The sequence below is a fragment of the Crocodylus porosus genome, unplaced genomic scaffold, assembly GCF_001723895.1.
Source record: "Crocodylus porosus isolate Cpor-Errol unplaced genomic scaffold, CroPor_comp1, whole genome shotgun sequence".
In the NCBI taxonomy this organism is placed as follows: Eukaryota; Metazoa; Chordata; order Crocodylia; family Crocodylidae; genus Crocodylus; species Crocodylus porosus.
Genome location: NW_017728922.1, coordinates 3,308,829 through 3,326,507, shown reverse-complemented (window position 1 = coordinate 3,326,507; position 17,679 = coordinate 3,308,829). Strand labels below are relative to the sequence as shown.

The following is a 17,679-nucleotide window of genomic DNA, read 5'->3' as shown; positions in this document are numbered from 1 at the left end:
CCCTGGTGATGGCCCCTCCCTTCCATTGGATGTGCGCCTCCCTTTTAGCTAGAAGACATTCCCGGATGCTTATGGTGAGCCATGGGGGCTTTTGTGCCCTCCTGTTCCCTTCTGATCCATGTTGGGATTACCACCCTTTGGGCTTGGAGGGTCATCTACTTAAGGAGCAACCACTCTTCTTGGACACCTGGCTCCCCTTCTGTCCGGGACCTCAGTGCTTCCCCGACTATTCTCCTTAGCTTACTGAAGTCTGCCCTCCTGAAATCTAAGGCAGTTGCCTTGCTGTAGGCCTTTGCCACCTTGCGCTGGATGGTGAATTCCAGCAGGTGATGGTCATTGTTGCCCAGGTGGTCGAGCACCCGCAGCCCCCTCACCAGGTCGTCACCCGTGACCAGCACCAGGTCCAACAAGGCGTCTCCCCTGGTGGGGCTGTGCACCTCCTGAGTTGGATGGAGGTCCTGCATTTGGGCTAGGAACCTATGTGAGCGGTCAGACCTGGCAGACTGCTCTTCCCAGCAGATGTCTGGAAAGTTCAGGTCACCCATGATGACCACATCCTTTGACCTAACTACCTCCTCCAGCTGACTTAAGAATTCCCGGTCTAACTCTTTCCCTTAGTTGGGTGGTCTGTAGTAGACCCCCACCGTTAAGTCTCTTTCCTCTTGACCGCCTTGTATTCTAACCCAGAGCACTTCCATGTGCCCCTCCTCTGACTCTGTGCTACCTGATGAGGATGTGTATTCCTCCTTAATGTAGAGCGCCACACCCCACCTTTCCTCCTTGTCCTGTCCCTCCTGTACAGCCTACAGTCCTTGATATTCACCACCCAGTCATGTGTTGGGTCCCACCATGTTTCAGTGAGCCCCACTATGTCTGGGTTGGTGTAAGCTAACAAGAGGGTAAGTTCCTCCTGCCTGTTTCCCATACTACGAGCATTTGAAGTTGGTGGTCCTGAATTCATCCCACAAGACCATTTGAGGGAATGAATCACTGGCAGATTTTTCTCTTTAATTCCTTAAAGAACCAACAGGTTTACTAGGAATAACCATACGAATAAGAGAACCGTATCAGGTACAAAACAGCATTATTTTAATCGTGAATTTTACTGTGAAAACAAAAATCATTAGATTAGGTTATCCCAATTAGAAGACCTGGATGATATTACTAAGTAAAGAAAGCATTTGGCTGTTTATTTCATTTTCTATGTTAGGATAAACATATATCAACGATGATTCTTCAAATAAAAAAGCATAATCAGCCCTCCCATTTTAACTTCAGAAGTATTGTAATGTCTTAATAAAAGGTGTTAATCAAATGCCCAAGGGAGAAATACCCAAACTGTATTAACTCGACAACATCTTCCCAATTGTGTTTTCAAAATCCCTAGATTGGGTGCTCTTTTGTAAACAAACAATAGACTTTGCTTCTGAAAAGCAGCCGTTGGAATTTCAAATGGCTCACTGTAGCAGCACAAGATTTACAACTCGAGAGTAAAAAGACTTGGAAAGGACAAAACTCAGCAGCATTCAGATGCTAGTTTTCCTAGGAACTGCCATTATTGTTTTGCTAAAACAAATACCAAGGAGAGGTCAGAGTTGTTAAGAATCTATGACTGCATTTCCTGTCTTTCTGTACCATTATTTACTGTATTACCAGGAGAATGGAGATGTATTTTGTGTTCACACTCCAATTTCATTTGTTTAGGAATAGGAAATGAAGTAGTTTAATAAACGATTTGGGGAAAAAAACAAACCTAAAACCCCACCTATTTTACTGTTTTCACCACCCATACTTGAAGTTCAAGTTAAGTCTAGAGAATGAATATGGGATGAGGAGCATGTCTGAGAAAGTTCTAACCACAGAGCAATTGTAAAAGATAAATCCAAAATGAGAAGCAAAGATAGATTCTTGGGTGGAACAAAAATGTGACAGAACAATCTTAACTGGCCCATACAGGGTTTCCACTGTTAAACACTATAATCTGGCTGGGTAAATGGGGCTACTGGTAGCTAGCCACAACCCTAAGGCTAGTTCTCCATTGTGCCAAGACCTGAATCACCCGCAGCTAGCCTTCGGATTGGGAAAAGATATAAAATCAAGTTACTTCTGATTCATCCCACCCATCCTGTAAATTAACAGGAGCAAAACACAGTTACAAAACAGTTTTAAACCCAAGTAAGTATATCTATACAGTGATTTGTTCTCGGTTAACTATGTTATGCAAGGCTGTCCACAAGCATATCCTCTGTGAAGCTAGGCTTGATTAGGGCTGTCCAACTTATGGATGGGGAGCTACATACCCCATAAGCCACACATATGGCAGATGCACCCTCAGAATCCCTCCCAGCCATGCAAACAGCCACACTTTCCCCCAGTTGTGTGGGCAGCATGAGCAGTATGGCTCTCTTGTGTCACGCAGGGAGCCTGGCTTCCCTTCACTGGGCAAGCAGTGCAGTCTCTCTCTTGTTTGTATGTGGACTGCGGGCAAACTGGCACCTTCTGGCTACACACAAAACACAGGTAAAACAACTGCTGTCCAGGCACACAGTGCAGGCAAGCCAGCTTTCTTTTGGCTGCGCACAGAACAGCCAAACTGGCTTCCCTCTGGCCATGTGGACAGCAAAAATATCCCAGCTCCTCTACAGCTGTATGTGCACTGTGAACAGCCTGGTTCCCCAACACAAGCAGCCCAGCTGCTGCCTGCTACACAGCAATAGTGGGCTGCCTGAATCCCCTCCACTACCTAACAGTGTGGTCTCCCCTTCCTTTGCACACAGGTAAATCAGCCCCTCTCTTGCTACATGGACATCCTAGATCGGGGTAGGCAAACCCTGGCATGCATGCCAAAGCATGGCACACAAAGGCATTCTGCTTGGCACTCATGCCTTGGGGAAAGAGCCAGGGCTGTGCTGCTACAAGGATCAGGCCTCTTGCAGCTCCCCCGTCATCTGCTCCTGACATGTTAACATCTTACAAGTCAAGGCTGTGTGTGTTTTTTGGCACCCTGCTCAAAAATGTTACCAGCCCCTGGCCTGGATCTTCTGCTGTTGTGCAGGAAGCACCTTTCTGCTGCTTGGCCCTGCCCTGTCCCCAGGAGCTGGAGCAGGAAGGAGAAACTGGAAGAGGGAGGGAGAGTCTGGAGACTGTTGTTACTGCTGCGAAAAGGCAGGAGCCCAAAGAGCTGCATTTTAACCCCCTGCAAGCCAGGTGCGACCTGCCAGCCACTACTTGCATGGCCCTGGTCTAGCTGCTAGCTTTACATTACACATGTAAAGAAAAAGAACACGCCAAACAGATATAAAGTATGCACCATGCATTACATGTCCAGCTAAACGAATACAACTTTGTGCTTAGACCATGCTTACAGCTAGAGTGGTAGCTCTAGAGAAATATCAGAACAGACACTTTCTCAGTCTTGTTCCTAAAACATATGGAAGTTTAGACTGAACAGGAATTGGTGTGTAAGCTCTCAACATACCAAGGAAAGCTTCAAGTAGTGTCTAGAAAATGAATGTTTTACCAGTACATTATGCCAGAGAAGTGCTCCGAGTGCAGGGAAAGCTTTGCTACAGTAAAACCACTAAGCATAAGCAAACAAGCCAAGGTAAAAATGCAGTTTTGCCATTATTAACTATACCTACACTGGGGGCTGCTGCCACTACAATTGTATTGGTCACAGTTCATACTACTTCAGACTCCTAAAAGCCTTGTCATGTAGGCATGCCCTCATTCACATTCAGTGACTGAGAAAGTGTGACGGGCATGGCATAGTTTCACTGCATCTACTTTAAGAGCTGTATAAATGGTAAATTTAATCCTTCATCCAATTTATTCTTTGATGAAGCCCAATCCTTTTTAGAACAACAATACAACAAAGGAGAGCTTAATCATACAGTTGAACTGCCCTGGAATCCATAAGTAGGTTGCAAACCTGATACCATCCCAAGCTTCCAGTATAACCTTGGACAAATCACCTAGGGCAGTGTTTCTCAACTTGTGGGTCATTATGACCCAAAAGTGGGTTGCAAGAACATATGAAAGGGTCACAAACAAACTTTAAAAATGTATTCTCCTTTAAAGGAGAAAAACGTGGGAAACCATGGCTTTTCCCTTGCAGGCTGGCAGAGTTCCAGCTTGCAATGGGGGGGACCTGGGGGCAGTAGGTTGGGAGGGGCACTGGGCCAGGGCTGTCAATTCTGTTTACAAATGGATCGTGGCACAAAAAAGATTGAGAACCACTGACCTAGGGCGTTTATACACATGTTCCGTGAATGTGTGGGGGCAGGCTCTGAGAGCCACTCTAATTAAAGTGCCCAGAGCATCATGTGTATCAGCGTCCCCATGCTGAAAAACGGTAGCAAGGACACTTTAACTAAAGCTCTTCAAACAAAGTGTCCCCCGCCACCATTTTCAACATGCGGATGCTGATACATATGACACGGGAGCACGGTAATTACCACACTCCAGCACGCTCGATTAAGTTCTCTCCGATGTGCTAAAGCAGCCTCACTGCACGTGTACAGGCGCCCTTAATGTCTCAGTGCCTCAACTGTTTTACCTTATCAGAAAAGGTTTGCTTGGAAAAGTTCATTGATATTTTTTAAGCATTTGGAAACTGCTGTGAATGCCAAAGAAACCACTACAAATAAAATACGCAAGCAAGGCAACATTATACCACAAAGCTGTGCTGCATTAGAGCAGAGATGCTTTCTATCTTTATTTCAGTAAACCACCAACAGTCTGTTCACCAAAGTCTATAGTATTGCTCTTTGATATCCACTACCTCTAAACAAAAGAAGTGCACTAGCTACCTTAAAAACACACAGAAAAAAGTAAAGCAAGCTAGAGCCAAAAATCAACCAAAGGAAATAAAACACACATGATTACATCATATATAAGAACCCAGCACCAAAAAATATTTTCCTTACCCCTGGCTGTTTCATTTTCTGTAGTGCAAACTTGAGCAAGTATGATAGCTGTTCAATGGTGAGCATTGTCATAGCTTTACTCTGCGTTTCTATGCATTCTGCTACAGTAATTTTCTAAAAATTAAGATTACAAAATATTTAATCAGAAGATATTTCTAGATGACTATCTTCCATAACTCTTCAACAACATAATATTCAATATTATTCAAGTAGGTCTCATGAAAACAATAATTCTGACAGTGTAACATTCAGGTATTAATTCATTTCTTAGAAATGTGTTTAAATCAAGGTACCATTTCTGAATAGAACAAAAATGCAGGAAAAAAGTAAAAAAGTATATCTGATTCCCATTATATTACTGAGAGTGAATATGTGGAGTACTTAAATTCCCAAATTTGACTTTAGGCTTATTATATGGTAAGTGACTGAGAAATTCATCTGGATTCTATGGCAGTAAATTCTCAAGAGTGGTGTGTAGGGTTTATCAATAATATGCATTTAACTGAATAACTGAGAATGAATGGCTAAATATTTCCTTATTCCTGTCAAAAAGTAATAATACCCATTTCTTTATACAGGCCTTATAATGCAACTTTTCAGTGAAAAGTTGATCAGCCCATTACAACAGGAAGCGCAAATTAAACTAGGTAACACTGCAGAGCGTTTTCAGAATTAGTGATGCTAAGGGAAGGGATCACTCTTTGATGTGTTGCCTTCTCTAGAGATAGGAACCCAAAGAAAAGTTGAAGATATAAAGTGAGAAGGCAAATATAAGCTAGATAACACAACACAATGAGGAGCCAAGCAACAGATGGCCCCTGTTAGGGTGCACCGATTTTTTGGGCCGATACTGATGGCCGATTATTAACCAGTCATAGTGGCGATACCAATCCAATTGCCGATATACAGCCTGGCAGCTTGGAGAGCAGCTGGTAAGTTGTTGGGGGGGGCTAGGGTAAAGATCCTGGTGGGGTCAGATCAAGGCCCCCATAGTGAGGGAGGAAGTAGGGCTGGGGCAGGCGCAGCACAGCCAGGGTGGGGAGGAGTGCAAGATGGAGCCACGGGTAGTTCATCTGAGGCAGGTCAGCCCCTGCTGCTGTGCTCACCCTGTGGGAGACGTGGGAGGCACGTGTCTGTGCATAAGGAGAGGGCAGGCTGCCCACTATGGGCTTGGGGATGGAGGCTGTCCCAGCCTCTTCCGGGCAGGATGGCTGAGCCAAGGCTGTGCTCAGGCCAGGTCGAGCAAGACAGGTGGCAGAAGTACTGGGAAGGGGGGCTACAGTATGGGCTATGGCCATTCCAAAATTCGCTGTAGCCCCTCCCTGTGGATTACTGCCGCCACCCACCCTGCCCAAGCCCAAGCCCAAGCCCAAGCCCAGCCCTGCAGCCAGGAAAAGTCTGGTGCTGCCCCCAGTCCCAAGCCTGAAGCAGGCAGCCTGCCCTCACCCTACACATCTATCCGGGGGGAACGTGCCTCCCATGCCTCCCCCGGGAGTATGCACAGCAGGAGAAGCCTTCCCTGCCCGCCTCCTGGATAGCTGCCCATGACTTTGTCCTTCACCCTGTCCCACCCTGGCTGGGCAGCACCTGTCTATGCCCCAGCCCCATTCATGCCCTCACAGTGGGGCCCTCGATCTGCACCCCACCTTAGGTCACTTTCCGCCCCCACAGACTTACCAGCCAGACACTGATCTCCACACTGCTGGGCTGCTGCATGCATGCACGCAGCATTTAATTGGCGACATTATCAGCCACATCATACAAAAAGAAGCTGGCTGACGATAATGTCAATTTTCCTTTTATTGGTGCTGATATGATATGGACCAATATACTGGTGCACCTCTAGCCCCTCTTCTATACTTGTCCTTCTGCCAACTTTCCCAAGATGCAATCAGAAGTACAGAAGGTCAAATAAAGCCAGAGGAGAAAACATTTTGGAAGGTGATGATATCCTTTGAATCTCATGAACGACACAATAGACACAAACAGCACCTCATGCCAAACTAACCTCACATTCTGGGCAAAACCAATCCCCCTCTGGTTCCGCTGTCAGTTTCAGACACTTAGCATGATAAACTCGAGGACAGAGTTCACAGCAGAGGACTTGGCCTTCCCGATGACAAACCCAGCAATAGAAATCATTCCGTCCATCCTGTGGTACAACATCAACAGGGTCTGTGGTGAGTGGCTGCTTCATATAGTAAAACGGACCATGTCTTAGTTCTGACTGAAATGTAGGCAAGAAAGACAGGTTTGGTTTCAAAACAAATTTTCATTTTCAAACAATAATATTAATAATAAAACGCAAACATCAGTTTACAGAGATCATTTAATATTTGTGTGGTATCCTGTTCATACACAATAGACATTCAAGTTTACTTTATACTCAGATATAAAATACTAACTCACACACCAAATTCATGATTAAAAATAGGCTGAGTAGAAGCGAGGACAGGAAGTGCAGGGCACAATAATGAGGCCAGTAAATGTTTTCATCTTCAGCACAGAAATATGGCCTGCAGAAGCTACTAATCCCAAAACATATTATTACAATATGTTTGGAAAATGTAAGACTTGTAGGCTCCAAGTACACCGTTGCTGAAAGAAGTTTTCAGCAACAAGTCTTCCTAATTGTAACCGAAAATACTTCTGTGCTGGCATAAGTCTGGCACTGTCAACAGTGCTTCTAAAATCGTGCCCTGTATGATCAAATTGATTTCCAATGTTTACTAGTTCTATTGCAAAGAGCAGCTTAACATTCCTGGAAAATTGGGGGAGGGGGGAGAAGAAATGTACATTCCAATTAGAAATTATTCTACTGATAGAACTTAATTTTTAAGCAGCTTATTTACTGTTATTCCTCATTAGAAGTCATGTCATTTGAAGGAAGGGAGGAGAGGGCATACAAATAGTCACTCCAGACATGACCAATGTCAAATAAGCCACCAGCCTTATCAACTTAAGACTATAAATCTTGTCAAATTTCTAAAACTGTTAAAATAAAGTCTAATCACTTTTTAATAAGGGACTTTTCCAAGGACAAATTAGGTGATGCAAGAAGTAGTTCTCTTCCCTCCAGGTCATTCCAACTGAAGTTGTTTTCTTCCAAAGATGTAGGATATAACCCTTAGCCATGAACTACCTCATCATGCTTCTGACAAGAACGGGGGCATTAACCACACTGTTCCAGTCAAATTCTAATTTATTTAACTTTCTGTATACTTAGAATATTACTGAAACTTCAACTAAAAAGGTACTTGTTTTCACCCCAGATAAATGAACCAATATAGTATCCTTGCTGCTGTCTATTCTGTTTGCTGTTGTAATGTTATAATAATAATAATAATATAAATTTATAGATTAATAATACATGGTACCTAGTAAGGTTCTATGAAATGCTAAGGACTGGTACATATAGCATAAGGTTTTATATGCACTTGGAACTTGTTACAATATTAACATTTTATGTCCACATAATGTTATTGCATATGCCATGTACTGTACACTGACACGGGTCAAATGAAAGCCCAAGTGTGAGAAAAAAAAACTGTAAAATGCTCTACTGAGATATACCCACTTTTTAAGCAGCAGTAGGCTCCTCAACTGAAAAATCAAAGCTATCCTAGTGCATACACGGGAGCCAAGTCATCAACTGCTGACAGCAGTTCAAATACCCGATGTAATTAAAGTATATTATAGCTTAAGGAGGGAAGTAAGTAGTCAATCCACATTAACCTCCTAAGCATCATAGATAATATTTCAATACAAATGTCCTTAAAAATCCAGGCCACAGGAAAACATAAGAAAAGGAGAATTATTGTTTCTAAGCAAATAGTTTTCAGAGTTTTCCAGGAGGTGTGGGTGATTAGGAATTAGCATTACAGGGCTAATGTCTTTTAAGCTTCCTTCACTTTACATCCTCTGAGCCAAGCTGATGGACTGAAATAACAGGTAAGAAACTTTCTAGATGCAAAATAAGAGATTGAATAGCTGAAAAGGAGGCTCATTTGCTTAGAAAGCCCCCCTTTACACACTTGGTTTCTGATCAGGGCAAAAAATGCATTAAAATTCAGCACTGAACAAAGAAAAGCTTTCTCCTGAAGAGCTCCTGGGTATATACAGAAGTGCTCCACGCACATTTTACAATGCTGTAATTTAGAGCACTTTTTATAGTACTATAAAGTTATAGCACTCTTAAATATGACAGCAGGTCAGTGTTTGATGGGAGAGGGGGTGTCCTCTGAGCTTCCCTGCACTTTCCAAGCTAGGAGCCAGGGGGTAGTCCACAGCCTCCTGAAGCTTCTCCACTGGTCAGAAATTTGACCAGTATACAGAAATTATTTAAAGCACTGTAGGCTGTTAAACTGCTATAAAATACAGAGTTTTAACCAAGGGTTAATTTAAAACACCCTACCCATTTTTAAAGTGCTGCAAAGCCATACATTTCTGTTAAGTCACTGCAATAAAGAACTTTAAATGGCGGAAAAAAAGCAACTTCTGTAAACTTCCTTGCTTCTCTGGAAAGCAGCTTTCAACACACTCCTAACTAGTTAATTCTTGCTTAGGTAGCTAATGTTTTGTTTTTAAGAGTCTTTTGTTTTCACTGTGTACAGTCTACAATTAAGTATACCCAAACAATAAAATAGAAGAAAAACAGTAATTTATTTTAAAAATTTTGAGAAAAAAATATCCAATTGCTTTAAAGTGTTACTGATATACAGGAAAATGACCTGCCACCTGCACATTTACGTAACTGCCCAATTATGAAACAGTCTTCTCTAATCTTTCAATGTTTTTGAATACGTTTTCCACTTCTATAACTCTTTGCTCGTATGCAACTAAACACTCGAACATTTGCTGAGATCACCCTGATGACTCACGATGTTATATCTATAACATATTGAACTGTATAAGCCCACGTTAATATTAAGCAATTCTTACCTTGAAACATCCTATATCACTTTTCCTAATTGTAGAAGTGGTTTGTAAGTATTTCTAAAACCCTATGTATACCTGCACTTGGAATCAAGATGAGTGCAAATCAATCAACTGTGTCTAAGTAGCCATTTGTACATCACGTACAAGAAAATCTGTCTGCCTATATAGGGGCTTTTATGACTGCAAGAGGAGTTGCACATGTGTAACACAAACACATGTTTTTAGACATTTCAAATTAGCCTGCGTTAATAAATTAAATGCAATTTGCAAAAATTAAATAAATTAGAAAAATAAATTGTGCCTTTCCTTGCCTGCTCATGATGGATAAGAAAAGGCTGAAGAAAATAGGTCTGCTTATTTTTTACATCAGAAATTCAAATTCAATTCAATTCTTGTCTACCTTGTTTCTTCTGGAAGAATTCAGTGTTAACTGGAGCCCTCCCTTGCTGCGCCGGGCACTGCTTGCTGCTCCTGCTGGCCTGAGTTTGCACGCTGCTGCCACACCTGCTGCTGCCACGGAGCAGCCCCAACGGGGAGCCCAGAGCCAGCACAGGGCCCAGGCTGGCAGCAGGGGTGGGTTACAAGCTGGTGCTGAGCATGGGAAAAGCGGCCCCTCCCCCACCCCGGGGCTGCGCCCCATGCTGCAGCTGCTCACAGCCTGCATGGAGCTGCCTGTGCCTGCTCAGGACAGCCCCATGCAGGCTGCGAGCAGCTGCAGCAGGGAGCACAGCCCACAAAGCAGGGGAGGGGTCGCTTTTCCCCGTACTCAGCACCAGCTCATTCCCTGCCACGGAGCAGGAGGTTGGGGCTGCACACTGCCCCCCCACCTGTAACATGGGGTTGGGGGGCACTGGGAGTGAGCGGGTGCACACCGCCCACACCGGTGTCCTGGGGCCAGCACCAGCAGGGCCCAGAGCACGACAGCAGGAGCACAGGGTCCCAGCTGGCAGGGGCTCTATGGAGCTGGCCCAGCTCCCCTTCTCCCTGCTGGTGCAGCCCAGCCCGGTTCCACAGATCCCTGCCAGCCTGCACCCCACCAGTGCTGGCCCTGAGACAGTGGTCCCAAGATGGTAAGCAGGGGGCGGGGCTACTCATGCAGCCCTCAACAGCTTGCCAAAACTGGGTAGGCAGCCCTCTGCCTGAAATAACTGCCCACCCCTGGGTTAACCAGTGAAGTTAATATCAGTACAATCTTAGCAAAGATGTAGTATTGTGGCAAAAAGTGTGTCTTCTTATATAGATTATTCCCCTCCATATTTGGGAATAGCTACATCAATATAACATACTTTTAGATTAATATATTCATTTCCAAAGTAGGAGGGACTTAATGTTTTAACTAGAATTAAAGCTGTAGAGCTTTGTGCATGTAGGTGAAATCTAAAAAAACTATTTTTTTCCTCAGCCATAGCACATTTGAAAGCAATGCATTTTCATACATAGAAGTGCTCTAAACATACACAACTATATAATCTATTATCTGGATAAAATCAGAAACATTTTCAGCGAGATTCAATACTGGTTTAGTGTGATAACTTTTTGTTACCATGCATGTGGTCCATCCTGACACAGTTGTCACAATGAACCACATGCATGATAACAAAAACAGCATTAAGATGGTTCAAACAGTCCTTCCACTGATGTCACAGCATTGAAATTGGGGTGCTTCAAAACTTCCTAGAGTTCACTGCTTCGAGGAGCTGTGTTGGGATCTATATAATAGGTACCTATTGCAAATGAAATAGTTTAGAAGAGCACTAGTGTGAAAAAATGGGATAAAACTGTATGGGTAAGCAGATAGTGTGAACATACTTAAATGTTTGAGTGCTTAATGGATGCAATCTCACTCATGCAATGAAAAACAGTTCTCTAACAGATAATAGCATACATGTTGAGAGTGCTTCCCCCTTTCACATTTCTGAGAAGTAATACCTTTAGGAAAATAAAAAGACCAGATTGGGATTAGGACATTTTTAGTATTTCCAAAGTAAAAAACAAGCAGAAAAGATGCACTTAAAATTTCAGGGATCTATTTTGTAGCTGTGTTGGTCTGAGAAAAAAAAAGACACACAAAGCTCTCTAATAAAATATACTGTCTTAAAATTCCACATATTTTTATTCTCCCTTATACACCATAAAGTAGTAAAAAAGGGCATAAAAATCACTCTTCAAATAATCTTTACAGATTAATAGGAAAAGTGCTTACGTTACATGGCAATAGTTCACTCTCAGAGTGACCCAGCTATATAGTCAATAACTGTCACACCCAGACTGACTACACAAAGCCACATTTTGTCTGAACAAAAAAAAGAAAGGAATAAAAAATGTCAGTCTTTTTGTAATTCAAATTTTGGTTTTTGGATCCATCTGCTTTAGGAAAAAAATAGTAGCTCACACACAAAATTGAAGTGGGCACTGATGAAGAGAAAAAACAAAACAAAACAAAACAATATAATCTTTAAAAATGCTTTCCACTGGAACTCTCTCAAGGATATTTTGCATAAAAATCTGCTTTTTCAAAATATCTTCAAACAGCCCCTGGATTTTCTCCTGGTTGTCATGAAAATCTCAGTCTCATAATTGTGCACCTGTAATTTAGACATCGCCTTTACATAGGCAACAGGAATTTACACATTGACTACACTTTGATTCATCTAGTTTGTTTCAGAAATGGCTACTATCTGGTGATTCAAAAGAAGGGAAAAAAGTATCCTTCAGTTCCCTAACAGAACCCTTAACCACTGTAAATAAGAATAACAATGAAAAGCAGAAATCCTTCTCAATCCTAAAGTATACATTTCCTTATTGGATTGTATGCATTACTGTTACTAAAAGGATTGTATCTATTAAAAATATTCTGCTCTTTAATAATACTTGCCCATTTGTATTTATTAACATCGCCCTTCACTCAGAATTCCATATATGGACAACTAGTTTTGTTTCCTGCTTTTTGATTTTGCAGAGTGTCCTTTACTTATTTGCCACTGTGTCTACTCATTGCAACCAGCCTCTACAGAATTGCTTCCTGCAGTACAAAGAAGTTAAGTAAAGAGTTCCTGCTTAGTTGTCACCGCATCCTTCATTATTTAGTACACTACTATCATATTAAGACCATAATTGCTTTTACCTGCTCTTTATTATTACTGTTCAATAAGCCAGGTTTCTTTTTCTTTTTAATAGGACTCGTTGATGCATCTTGAGGGGAGTGGCCATTGGAAGAGTGTGGAGGGCTAGGAAACTTTCTTTTTTGTGCTGTTCGTTCAGCAGAGCCAGGATCTATAACAAATAAAAATAACACATTTTTAAAGAGTCCATAATACACTTCTTGAAGTGTTTTCTGAAAATGAATCCAATTAAGGTTAGACAGCTTTGTGGTTTCCATTTCTTTACTGTTTCATTGAACAGAGCAAAATTGCTTTCAGAGAAAGGAGGGACAGCTACAGTGTCATGCATGCTGTGAAGAAAGCTCTATATTTACATTTGAGACTAAAATTTAAAATGAATATTTACTGATTTCTATGAGGAATTCTACTTGTGCACCTCTCACCTTAATGTTAATGACTGTTAAAATACATAAACAATATATATATTTCAGTGTTACAGTTTAGCAGTGAGCTGTTCCATACTACCGTTATACCTTCTAAAGTTTAAAAAGCAAAGGTTCTCATTGTTTGCAATTCCTGGTTAGATTACATCACAAAACTCAGTGGGTAGTTTTTGGAAGACAGGAATATAAAAAGATAACTTGGTAATATGTAGTTAACAATTAGGCCAATTTTTCCTTTTATTCCCTTTATTTTAATAAAGTCACTGACTTCTATTATTAAGGGGGAAAAAAAACATCTTTTCTCTGCCCCTTTCTCTCCCAAAATCAATAGATACATGTCATGACAATATCTCAGCAACAAAGTAATTTAGTATCATAAGACTCTTTCTGAAGCATACTCTATTGTTAGACTAGTGAACTAAGGTACAGAAAGAAAAGCAATTTGGCCAAAGTTATACAGCTAGTTACTGGCAGAAGCGACTACAGAACATCAGCATCTCTGCTCTTACCACTAGACAACACTTTCACAGAGTTCCTGCTAACTGATGCTCAGTTTCAAGCTATTTCTATTCCTAAGCCGTCAAACTAAAGAAACATTTTGAAAAGACTCTGCTGTCCCACCAAAGAAATCTAGTAGCTATCCTCAGTGAAAGTCTATCTTATTAAACATCAGTTCCACCTCATTCTTCTCACTGGAAGACAAAAAAAACCCCAACCCTCCCCAACCAAGTATTGAAAGAATAATCCATTCCTACCAAACAGTAGGCAAATCCTTTCAGATTAAGTTATCTGTTATATTTGTTTCAACTTATAAGCATTTTGATACAGGGATTAATTTTTGGTTTAGAACAGGTTAAGAGCTTTGTTAAAGCTACATCTTGTATGAAATGATTGGATCATGAGTCAGGAAGACACCGCAAAAAATAAAGCAAGACAGGAATGTTTTCAAGTTTTTTTTCCTTTTAGAACATTTAATTATTTCTAATGAATATGGGAAGTTTGGCTCAGTTATAAAGAGTTTACAGCCATTTTTAGAAAGGACAATTAAATAATCAGTTGTTGCGAACAATCAGACCTCAATGAAATAGTTTTGACAAACCAGATATGAATGCTAAATGTTGATTAGACTTAATTTGACACCTGTACAACTTTCCCTTAAATGAACATACACATACATAGGAGCACAGCTCTAAAAAAAAACAAGTTAAATTACTGGGGAACTTTTTCTCTACATCATTTTTAGTCAGAACCACTTCTACCAAATTGATACAAATAATTTCTAACTCCAAGCAATTCTTCTGATTTACATAACATACAAGAAAATCAGCATTCTTAACAGCCTTATTGTAGGACCTGTGCAAATATCAAAGGACTGCAACAGTTATGCAGATTTATAACCTTATTTTGCATATCACTTGACAGAATTTGTACACTGTGCCACATGTTGCTCATTGGCATTAATCCAACATTTTGTCCCATATTTCTCATTCTTGCCCTGAGACGGACAGATTTTTTTACATTTGCAGGATTAAGAACTAGCCTACATTTAATATTTTGCTGGTATCACATGCCTAATTAACATAGTTCTGCCTGCAAAAGCTTTAGCTTGATGCAAATATGGTGTCAAAACTATTCTTTTACTGGTATAGCTCAAACAGTTTCAGGAAATGGTATAAAATGCATCTTTACTTGACACCAGACAACACTGATATAAATAGACTGTTGCAACTTTTATCTGAGTCTAAATTGCACAGAATTATTTGAACCAGGAGATCTTACAACACCTTCAACTCTCCTGTGAAATATGAATTTTTATTTCCACCTGGGAGAAATTTTACAATCTTTGCATTCTTCCATGACTGAGGAAGGGTGTATGTGCCCAAAGCCTTGCAAATAAAGAATTTTTTTGCAAATATCTAGAGGTGCATGGACACATCGGTTCATACCATATCAGCACCAATAAAAGGAAAACTGACATTATCAGCAATCAGCTTTTTTTGGCTGATGTGGCCAATAACGTCGCTGATAAATGCTGCCTGTGCGCACGCAGCCACAGCATGCACATGGACAGGAATGCAGCCTGGCAGCTTGAAGAGCAGCCTCTGGCTGGTAAGTCTGTGGTGGGGAAGAGACAGAGGGATGGAAGGGGGGCAGATCAAGGTCCCCAAGGTGAGGGAGGGAGTGGGGCAGGGCATGGTACAAAGCCGCAAGCTGTTCGTCTGAAGGATGCGTTGTGGGGGGTAGGGGTGGGGATACGGCTTGGCTCCTGCCACTTTGTGCACCCCTGAGAGAGGCATGAGGGGCATGTTTCATCCAGATCTGTGCGTGGGGCGACGGCAGGCTGCTGCTGCAAACTGGGACCAGGGGCAGTGCTGGACTCTTCCCAGTGGAGGGGGGTGGACTGAAACTGTGCTCAGGGCAGGCAGCAATGGTGGTGCTGGGGAAGGAGGGAGGGTCTATAGGATGGGCTAGATTCTTCCCCAAATTTCTTATAGACCCCCAGAACCCCTCTCCCAATGTCACTGCCACCTGCCCTGAGCACAGCACTACCCCTAGCCCTAGCCACAGTGGCTGCCCACCCTTGCCCTGCACACAGATATGAGGGCACATGTCCCCTATAACTTTCCCGGGGGTGCACAGTGGTGGGAGCCATCCCCGACTCTTCCCCCAGGACTAGCCACTCAACACTCCATCCCATGCCCATGCTCCCACCCCAGCTGGGCAGTGCCTACCTCTGCCCCTCTCCCACTCCCTCCCTCACTGTAGGGGCCTGATCTGTCCCCCCCACACCCCTTCCTTCCCCCATGCCCCTTCTCCTCCACAGACTTACCAGCCAGATGCTGGTCTCCAAGCTGCTGGTCTGCATATCAGCAATCAGATCCGTATTGACCGATATGGCTCATTAATAACTAGCCATCAGTATCAGCCCAAAAATATCTTTATCAGTGCACCCCTACAAATATCTAGTTGGTTTAATAAAAGATATCACCTCTGCCACAAGTTCTAATCTTTACTAAGAGAATTCTCCAGTAACAATTTACAACAGGGCTGTCCAACTGGTGATCTGCAAAGGACATGTGGCCTGTTACTGCTTGAGCAGCAACAGCACAAAGTTTCAGCACCCCCTATCACCCTCCTAGCTTCTGCTGTATGACCCCACCTCAGGCAGTGGGGCAGTGCAGCATGGCTCAGCCCATGGTTCCAGGAAACCCAGCAGCCTGGAGCACATGTACAGCACAGTACCACACAGGAGCCCATAGACAGTTGAATCTGAGGTGGGATGCTACACCATACATGGCAGTGCCCACCCATATACATGGTGCAACAGGGTGGGGAAACATCTGTGGGGGGGGGGTAGGGGCCACCTGCGCATATGTGGGTCAAGCAGCCCCTGCTGATGCGACCCATGAGACATGCAACCCCCAGCCACTTGGAAATTGGACAACCTCAATCTATAAGAAGTGCTTTTCTAGTATGGTCAAGACCTAATGTGACAGTCACTACCATCCAAAACAGGTAGGATTTGTTTCCTAGCTCATCATTACTCCTTTTTACATGTCAAAAGACATTCCTATTGATACAAGGCATTCTTTCTCCTATAACCTAAGGCAGAATATTCAGCTCCCCAGCACTATCTTCTGCCAGCACCTTCTGCATTCTGGATTTTACTGCACTGGTGTACATGCAACACAAGCACACTACTATTTGCACCAGTAAAAAAATAAACAAAAATACAAACCAACCCTTGGAGACAGCAAGTCCTAAGTCGGGTACTAGAAATTCAATATGCTAGCCATCTGCATTGCTGTGGGCAAGTAGCAATGACTAACTTCAAAATCTAGACTTATGTACTCAATTTCATTTACTGAGATGGTATGGTTTTTCTGTCTCAGTGGCTCTCAACCTTTGTGGACTCCAGGCATTTCTCATTAAACTCAAGGCACCCCTTGGAAAGTGCCAACTCTTAGCTTTTACTCATTTTTCTCACTGCTGAAAAATAACAGAACAATTTTTCTATAGCAAAGAACTCAGACCATGATGAATAAGATTTTTTTTGACAAAACAGATTCCAATTTAAAATCTATGCATCTATTATACGAATCATTCATAGGTGTTTGCAGACCCAACAGTGCCGGTATTGTGTGGCACCATTTAAAGGATCTCACAGTGCCCTGGTTGAGAATCACTGATGTATCTAGTCCTGTGATTCACAACTAGGGTGTCACAGCACTCTGGGGTATCTTGAGATCCTTGCAAGGGTGCTGTGAG

The 17,679-nt window shown here is 42.4% G+C and overlaps 1 protein-coding gene across 16 annotated transcripts in view; it reads right to left on the bottom strand.

Annotated features, from left to right (window-relative positions):
- The window catches only part of ZMYND8 (zinc finger MYND-type containing 8), a 112,943-nt gene that overhangs the window by 39,899 nt on the left and 55,365 nt on the right, over positions 1-17,679 (bottom strand). For 12 of the 16 annotated variants that reach the window (XM_019539579.1, XM_019539578.1, XM_019539591.1 and 9 more), the window contains 3 exons: positions 12,991-13,139; positions 6,937-7,155; positions 4,929-5,042 (listed from right to left, as the gene is read on the bottom strand). In XM_019539579.1, the coding sequence (XP_019395124.1) occupies positions 4,929-5,042; positions 6,937-7,155; positions 12,991-13,139 (482 nt within the window). The remainder of the gene's footprint in view (positions 1-4,928; positions 5,043-6,936; positions 7,156-12,990; positions 13,140-17,679) is intronic. The other 4 variants (XM_019539593.1, XM_019539583.1, XM_019539592.1 and 1 more) reach the window with 1 other exon arrangement.